Source organism: Solanum pennellii, chromosome 8 (assembly GCF_001406875.1).
Source record: "Solanum pennellii chromosome 8, SPENNV200".
NCBI classification, from domain to species: Eukaryota; Viridiplantae; Streptophyta; class Magnoliopsida; order Solanales; family Solanaceae; genus Solanum; species Solanum pennellii.
In genome coordinates this window covers 57,998,956-58,008,456 of record NC_028644.1, presented here as the reverse complement: position 1 = coordinate 58,008,456, position 9,501 = coordinate 57,998,956, and the positions used below count along the sequence as shown (strand labels likewise).

The following is a 9,501-nucleotide window of genomic DNA, read 5'->3' as shown; positions in this document are numbered from 1 at the left end:
TATATATATATATATATATATATATATATATATATAATCTCGCGAAATATTTTCAAGCCAATAAGAAAAAGAACAAACCTGAGTAACACCTTTGTAAACATCTTGTCCATGTGGATTGTTGATGATAACTCCAGGTCTAGGATTCATAGTATTGTTAGCAATATCATCGTACATGAATACAATAATGTTTTCGTCTTTAAGACCACCTTTCTTGAGTATTTGATAAGCGTGACATACGTCAGCCTGAAATCAATCAACAAAATTATCAAACAAATTACATATGTCAAAAATTAGCCACAAAGATTATTTATTGATAGATTAAGAACCTGGTGCCTATAATTAAACCATCCATTAGAACCAGCAACTAGGACAGCCCATTTGGTCCCTATAGTTTCTTCAGTTAAGAATTTAGAGACACTACGACCTTCAATGTTGGCCCAAATTGAGAGCACAACAAGTAGTACAACACTACATTGTACTTAAATATCATTTGTATTGTGTTTTATGGTTAATTAACAAATTGGATTGGATTATTGTGTTGTATGAATCATATTGATGTATGATAGATTTATAGGATTTTAAACACTTAAGATAAGAGAATGACATAGAATTCAAAGGTAACAACCATAAAAAATCACAAAAATGTGTAAAGATATACTTATTGATTTACAAGAAATAATCAATTTATCGTCGTGACTTATGAAAGTTTTGCCATGTCATCACATGGTTATTGTACGCTCTTTTTGTCCATTAGAGTAATATCAGACACTCTCTTAGTTTCAATTTACATGATATTGTTTGACTTGACACAATTTAAAGTATAAAAGAATGACTTTTGAAATTTCTGACAAAAAATAGTCTTTGACCATTTGTATAAATTATTATTTCATTAGGGGTAAAATGAGAATTTAAAATTTAGTAGAAATACATATGTATGTCAATTACATATATACAATTATCTAACAGATAATATGCATACAATTCGATAAAGTATAAATACAATTCACATCTCTCCACTCTCTTCCCTCTCTCGCTTGCTTCTCTCCTTCCTCTCCCGATATCGTTCGTCTGTCTCATCCCTCTATGTAGCTAGAAATCATAATTATCAAACTCTAGCTATGAAACCTTACTTAGCTTATTTTTAGTGGCTTTTTGTGAAATTTCATCTTCAAAATATTATATCCAACTTATAGAGGGAATAGAAAATCTCTCTTCTCTCACTTGTACTTTTCTCCCTCTTCTCTCTCCTTTGTTCCTTTTCTCTCTCCTCTCATGTTCCCTTCTTGTCTTCTCTACAATTCATGGTGTGAATCTTTCTTTCTCCTCTCTCTATATTTTTGACTAATATTAATATGAAACTCCACTAAATTTTTACCTCAATTATTTTTGGGAAAATTATGCGATTTAAGCAAATTTATACTACTTAATTACTCGTTATAGCTATAATTTGCTATAATTATCACTCACAACTAACATTATACATTAATTATGTGGTCTGACTTCGAGTTTGTATAATTAGTCACATTTGTATATGTATAATTCGCCAGAATATGCAAATATATGTGTATAATACAATTATCTAATCAATGTGCATATACAATTCACCTCTCTCCCACTCTCTGTCCTCTCTCACTCGCCGCTCTTCTTCCTCTCCCAATCTCGCTTGTCTCTCTCCTCTAACTCCCAATCTCATTTTTTTATACAAATGCACATGTATAATATACAATTATCTAACCAATATGCATATAAAATTCACTTCTCTCCCACTTTATGCCCTCTCTCGCTCGCCTCTCTCCTCCCTCTCCAGATCTCGCTCGCCTTCTCTCCTCTCCCTCCCAATCTCGCTTGTCATATATACAAATATATGTGTAAAATATACAATTAGCTAAACAATATACATATACAATTCATCTCTCTCCCACTTTTTGCCCTATCTCTCCCAGTGTCGTACGCCTCTCTCCTCCCTATAACATGTAACTACGAATTGTAATTATCAAATTATAGCTATGGGGAGTAATTAGGTTATTTTTTAGTGGATATATGTGAAAGTTCCCTATTATTTTTATCTACTCCTATGATTAACGATGATGTATCAATACTTTTTATTTTGGGTTCTTATTTGTTGTTCAATGTTTGTATCTCAATTATCTTCTTCTTGGGTTGATATCCTGCCGATTGTATCTAGGTATCAACAGAAAATTGTAATTGTGTATTAGAAAAAAGTGAGATACCTATTATCAAATTGTATCTTCTTCAATTGATACAACCAATTGTATCTATGCATCATAGAGTTGTATATGAGTATCTGAAAAAATTGATACAACGTAACTATCATCATATTGTATTGTGTATCGATAAAAAAGTTAATACAACTATTATCAGAAAAAGTTATATATGTGTATTTAGTTTAAGAGTGATAATAATACATCCCTTAATCAACATGACTTCAGTTTACATTTATATCCTCCAACATAACTTTTGATGTGCACAAACAAAACTTCAACTTGTATAAAATTAAACAAATAAACAAACCGTCTTATGTGGTATCTTACATGAAAATTTCACTTGCTCTCAATACGTACAGCAAATTAAGTACGTTAGTTTATCATTACTAGTGATGAAAATGGGACAAAAATATGTACTAACAAATTAGTTAGTTTACTTATCACAATTTATATAAAAACACATATATATGTAATTAGTAAAGTATCAAGAGTGGATCGATGTGTTTCTTTATAAATATAATTATGGGTATCAAAAATGAATCCAAACATAGATAATTTGCCCAGAATTTTAAGGATTGAACTCAAGATGATTGAATTGAGTTCAGTCTCAACTCATTCAAGCTTAATTTATTTGAAGAGAATTCTCAAATGAACCCAATTCAATATCCAATTTCAACCCGTTTAAAAACTTTTTATTAAGATATGTTCCTATATTGAAGATATTAATTATTATCTATTTAACATCTTTAGGATTTTTTTATCAGTTTGTTAATTTTTTTACAAAAAAATTATTGAACGGAAATTCAAATTGTGATTATAATAGTTATATATCAATATGTTAAATTATTGGGATAAATCAGGTCAAATTGGGCGGGCAAGACTAACTCGTTTTTAGCCAATTTGAGCCCAAAGTAAATATGGGCGGGTCAAGACCCAACCAATTTCTATTCAACCCATTTTAATATTTTCAATTTCAACTCAATCCACCTATTTGACACCCCTAAATATAATCAACAGACAGACATATGTATTCATCCCCGCGATAAAAGTTATGTTGGGATAAATTATTCTGATAAATTATGTTGGGATAAATTATATTGTGGTTATGCTGGAAGTGGTTTTTATTGCTTGTTTGGTTTGTCATATTCAAATTAATTATACACATTGCATAATTTCTAAAAATAAGTTAATTGTGCACAAAAATACCCTCCACCTTAATTTTTTTTTTCATTTACATTTTCTTTGCAAAAGTTAGTTATTCATTCTTTTAAAAAAATCATCTTATTTAACCTAAATATTTTTGTGTGTGTATTTCCATGATTTGCCTTGTGTTTTTAAAATCAAACTTTCCTCTTATTTAACTTAAACAAGTTAACTTCCGTCTTATTTAGCTTTAAAATAATTTTTTTCATCTTATTTATCTTTGAAATAAAACATTCATCTTATAACTTAAAAATAAAACGTTCATCTTATTTAGCTTAAAAATAAAACTTTTATTAAAGTAAAAGAAATTTATAATTAAAATTATCTACATTGTAATTGATATATAAAGTTTAATTTTAAGAGAGTTATAAACTAGCTAATTAAAAATATATAATTTAATAATGGTGTGAACATTTTAAGAGAAATCAAAATATAAATAAACATAAGAAGTAGGCAAATACATTGAACTTATAATATATCACAAATAAAATTGTAATTATAATATGTAATTTTTAATAGAAAAATATATTATTATAAAAAATAATATTTAATTAAGGTTGTGAATGTTATTAAAATTTATGTTAATGTACATGAATGTACAAGTAGTGTATAAAAGATATTAAAGGTTGTATTTTTATTATTTTGCATACTTTATCCCAAGATAAATAATTCTGAAATTACTAGTTCATCCTCGAGGAAGGATAACTTATCTCAACACTAATTGTTAATCTTGCGATAAAATCATCTCATCCTTTGCAACAAATGTCCCACTAAAACTTATCTCTGATTCATCTATCCTTCATGTATTTTAATTCTGAAATTACTAGTTCATCCTCGAGGAAGGATAACTTATCTCAACACTAATTGTTAATCTTGTGATAAAATCATGTCATCCTTTGCAACAAATGTCCCACTAAAACTTATCTCTGATTCATCTATCCTTCATGTATTTTAATTCTGAAATTATTAGTTCATCCTCGTGAAAGGATAACTTATCTCAACACTAACTGTTAATCTTGCGATAAAATCATCTCATCCTTTGCAACAAATGTCCCACTAAAACTTATCTCTGATTCATCTATCCTTCATGTATTTTAGTCATGAATTCACCCTTGTAAAATCAATCTCTCAATACTAGTTTTTTATGTTGAAGTGGGTGGTTTTAATGTTGTTTCAGATTTTTTACTCAAATTATCAAAATCCAGTCAATTAGTTCGTGTCTTTTAGACGAGAGGGAATTGTACTGTCATCAAAGAAATAAAAAGTGAGTATCAAATATATGAAAATAAAAAAATATTGAACATTCATAGTCTCTAATTAACTCCATTTGACTCAACATAATTCCAATAGGAATAAGGAGTAACATTATTAATTTGCTAGCTACATAAGGTGAAACTTTGCAGCCAGCCATGACTGATGACACAAATTACACAAGCTAAACATAAATTGCTCTCAGCTCTACAAAGGACCACATGCTTGTACAGTTGCAGCAGTCATTTGCTCACTCTCAATTCCAGCATTACAAATATTCGCGATACCACGGATATGTTTCTTTCCATATGAGCTTAATTTTCCACAATGTGCCTCAAATATCTCGACCTATATATATAGATATACATGAAAATAATAAAACAAACGATCATGGTTCCGTATACGTGAAAAAGAACAATAAGAAGAATGTTTTATAATTAGGCTAAATACTTACATAGGATTTAAGACAATCCCAGTTATCAACTAGTGGTTGTCCAGAAGATCGAACATTTTGTAGTGCCTCGTTACCATATTTAACTCCAAACAGAAGATCTCCAATATGTTTTACGTTATTGTCCACTTGACTTCTATGTGCTACAACTTTAATAAGTTTGGCGCGAGCTTCAAAATAGTCATCAGAACCTTCAGGAGCATTGTCGTACTGCCAATATTTAGAAAGTACTATCAATCAGATTATCTTTTTCGCGTCTTTCTTGGCAAGGAAAAAACGTTAAATTATATTGCATATGACTTGATGTGTTGCAAAGAAAGGTAGGGACATACTTTGGATTGCCAGTAGAAAAGCTCTGTTTCTCGTTGTTCCACATTCTGTGATGATGATTTATAAGAATTCATGGAGACATGAGAGTGATTTATCGAAGCAACGCCCATATACTGGAAAAGAGCATCAACACTTAACACCATATCACCATATTGCATGACATGAGAGCCATATGTTAGATTGGCTGCTGTTCTGTTTGCAATCTGATCAAAATGAAACATAATTATCATTCGTTCTTTAGAATAGGCTATAATTGGTTAAAACATATACATAATCGAGACTACATATAGCACAAGCTCTTACCCTATCGTACTGATCATCTAGAGTTTCAGTTTGACGATCTTGAACATCACTGTATATCAATAAATCAATATATAGGAAGAAGTTTCATTAATTTTATAGTTTTGATAACGTTAAATCAATTGATTTTCCCTCGACCAGGGATAGAAAAGTTGTGTGTCATGTTACCTGTCCTCCATCCAAGCAACACTGTACAAGTCTCCTAAGCACACACCTTTAAACTCAGGAGGGGGACACGCTACAAGGCATGGATCGCGTGCATCACCCACACCACAATATGTTCCCCAACTACTTTCATTGGGATTTGATGCAGTCGTTACATAAATATCTAAACCTTCAGGAAGAAGACCGTCAAACATGCTTCCAGACTCACAAGCTTCTAAGTAAAATACCTAAACACATAAGAGAAAACAGCATCCAACGGAGTATTAGACCGAAGCTTTGCTAATTATTTTCCTTCCAAGGAAGCAAAGGACTTAAGATCAACTGAAAAGAAGCAATAGTTACCAGTTTACTATATGTCCCAGAACCATGCTTCTTTTTCAACACATCAATCAAATCATTTGCGTAAACAACTCCAGTTGGCATTGCTGTTCATTTTGAAACATGAAATAAACAAATATGAACATATAATATGTGTGTGTGTGTGTGATGACGATCGAATCACTTACAAACAATTCCAGGGCCACCATGATCAACATAGTAGATGAAAATATGGTCATTTGGAGCACTGTTCAAAACTTTACCACTTCCTCCAGTTATACCACTTTTGTTTGCAAGAATAACATTGAAGAAGTTTTCAGCATTAACATCGTCACCTACATAATCCTGTCTCAACAAGAAAATAACCCGGCCCTCATCAACGTACGTAACACCCATTCTAAGTATTTTCGAGGGATTGAATTGCTCGAAAAGAGAGGAAAGAAAAAAGATACAAACCTTAGGAACAGCTTTGTAAACATCTTGGCCATGTGGATTATTGATGATAACTCCGGGTCTAGGATTCATAGTATTGTTAGCAATATCATCGTACATGAATACAATAATGTTTTCGTCTTTAAGACCACCTTTCTTGAGTAACTGATAAGCGTGACATACATCAGCCTGAAATCAATAAATAAAATGTCAAAACAAATCATCACTCAGTTCTAACACAACATTTCTAAGTTCGTTGTTAAATTGCTTGTAGCTAATAACCTGATGCCTGTAATTCCACCATCCATTAGAGCCAGCAACTAGGACAGCCCATTTGATCCCTACAGTTTCTTCAGTTAAGAATTTAGAGACACTACGACCTTCAATGTTGAAGACACAAATTGAGAGCACAACAACAAGTGCAACACATAAATTGTACTTAAATATCATTGTTTTGTATTTTATGGTAAATTAACAAACAAATAGGATAATTGGAGTATTGAGTTGTATGGTAATATTGATGTATGAGAAATATATAGGACTTTAAACTCCTTTAAGCCAACACTAGAGACATACTATAATCAAGACAAGTAGACAACGTAGATTTCAAAGGTCTAAAGGATTTTTTTAAAAATAACATGAAATATATACCTAGATATTGACAAATATTGCAATATATTTGTTCTCCTTCTTTTACAAGAAATTTCTTCACACTTGCGACAAGTTTTTCATGTCATTTTTTTTTGTTTTTCACCCGGTGTTCAAAATCTATATTGGAATCCGTACTGGAGGTTCAATTAAATCCGGATCCATGTCAATTTTTTTTTATTTTCCACCTGGTGTTCGGAGTCGGTATAGACTGTATTGTAACCCGTATTGGCGGTTCAATTAAATTGAGATCCATGTCAACTTTTTTTGTTTCCCACCCGGTGTCCAAAGTTTGTATTGGAGGTCTGACTAAGCCCGGATCCATGTATAAAAAATATTGGTTCCACGCTCAGTGTACGGAACTTGTTATTGGAGTTCCGACTAAATCAAAGTCCATGTCAATTTTTTGGTTTCCACCCGTCACCTGTTGTCCAGAGTTTGTATTGGAGCTCCGACTATAAGCTGGATCCATATTTTTTTTTATTTCTCACTCGGTGTATAGAGTCGATATTGGAGCTCGGACTAAGTGGCTGTTTGAATTGACTTATTTTAGGTGTTTTAAAGCCAAAATAAACTTTTAAGCAGTTTTGAAGTGTTTGGATAAAGTTAAAAGGTGCTTATAAGCACTTTTTGTAAAGCCAAAATTACAAAAATAAGTCATAAGTTAGAAATCCTATCTTATGGCTTTTGGCTTATAAGTCATAAGCCAAAAGCTAATCTAGACAGGCCCTAAATCGTCTGGATCGCGCACTGCATGGCCTTTTCGAGGGTGGCACTCCTAATAAGATTTTCTTCACCCTAAGGCTCGAACCCAAGACCTTCGTTTAAGAGGGCAACAATCCCACCTCCAGCCCACAATTCATCACTACAACAAAAACAACTTTTAGCGATATTAAATGTTGACACTTATAAAGAGTGTTAATGTCTTTACCGACATTAGTTAAGTGTCATTATAACCAATGTCGCTAAAAGCTTTAGGATTATATGTAAAAAGTAACAGTTGCCGCTAAAAATAAGAATTAAATGCTCCTAATGGTATCCTTTGTTGTGGTGCATGTTGGTTGAGTTTTCATGTCATTATTACATCCGTACTATACACTCATGTTTTCTAAATTTTTTCAAAAATTATTTTTGTATTGTGATATACATAATAACCAAAATCAATTATTTTAACACAACCAAACGACCATTTAGTAATCACTCACACAAGGTCAAATTAAAGATAGATATAATTATAATTACTCCAATTTTAGAGGGATTAAAACCAAACATGTCATTCCAAGGAAATGAGGTTCTAGGTTTCTTCTCTCTCACCATATTTTAAAGGAATTATGTATTATGAATATGAAATGCCACATAATTATGATGACTAAAGGTTAAGAAAGAATTAACTAAATCATTCTAAACAAACAAATTCACATAAAAAAAGATTCTCAAGTCAAATCAACACTGTGTCTACGGAAAGTTTTATGGTATATATACAAGGACAGGTGATGTTCTCTTGAAATTAACAATTAAGTTTGTCCGTAGTGTATAAGTTTAGTTTCAACCAACGAAACGTCCTTCAAAATTTTGGAACAGAAATTCCGAAAGCTCGAACTTTTTGTTAGCCCCTCCGGCTTACCCTGCTGCCTATTCTGACCGGCCATCGGAAGTATACAATAACAATGGCGTAGCATAAAGCACAGTCTCATCGTGATACTACCTGTTAATGTCCTCCAACGGCACCACCTTGGCAGAAACAATAGAAGTAACAAATAATGCACGAAATAAGAGCTCTATTTCCAATAAGATCGGTTAGAATACTGACACCAGATCTGCCTAAGGAACAAGTATATTCTATTTGTTCCTTTGTAGATTAGAGAAGTTGCGTTATGTAAAACAAATAAAGTAATGACACAATATTTTATCGCGAAAAACATGGCTCATAAAGGGTAAATAGCCACGATCTACACCTCTGTCGAATTTAACTCCACTTATTAAACTCTGAGCCTCAACAAAAGATTACAATCATATGTAATCTAAAGAATTATAAATTCTAATTCTTAGACGCCAACAACCAACTAGATCTCCGACCCCACTTCAAGTTATGAGTTCAAATTACAATTCTTGCAATCCTAGAAACTAAATCTAATTCCTAAACTCCAACACAAACCCCCACCCACCCACCCCCCTAGG

At 31.9% G+C, this 9,501-nt stretch overlaps 1 protein-coding gene and 1 pseudogene across 1 annotated transcript; both read right to left on the bottom strand.

Moving 5' to 3' along the window:
- Window positions 1-1,693, bottom strand: part of LOC107027761 — a 4,156-nt pseudogene extending 2,463 nt beyond the window's left edge.
- Window positions 1,694-4,886: 3,193 nt separating this feature from the next.
- LOC107027760 (vacuolar-processing enzyme-like) lies at window positions 4,887-7,125 on the bottom strand. Its single transcript, XM_015228830.1, has 9 exons — window positions 6,958-7,125; window positions 6,700-6,864; window positions 6,432-6,588; window positions 6,268-6,350; window positions 5,929-6,152; window positions 5,764-5,812; window positions 5,463-5,663; window positions 5,134-5,340; window positions 4,887-5,027 (listed from the first exon to the last, which is right to left on the bottom strand). Exons 1-9 carry the CDS (start codon window positions 7,123-7,125, stop codon window positions 4,887-4,889), a joined length of 1,395 nt encoding a protein of 464 aa, XP_015084316.1.
- Window positions 7,126-9,501: the final 2,376 nt, after the last annotated feature.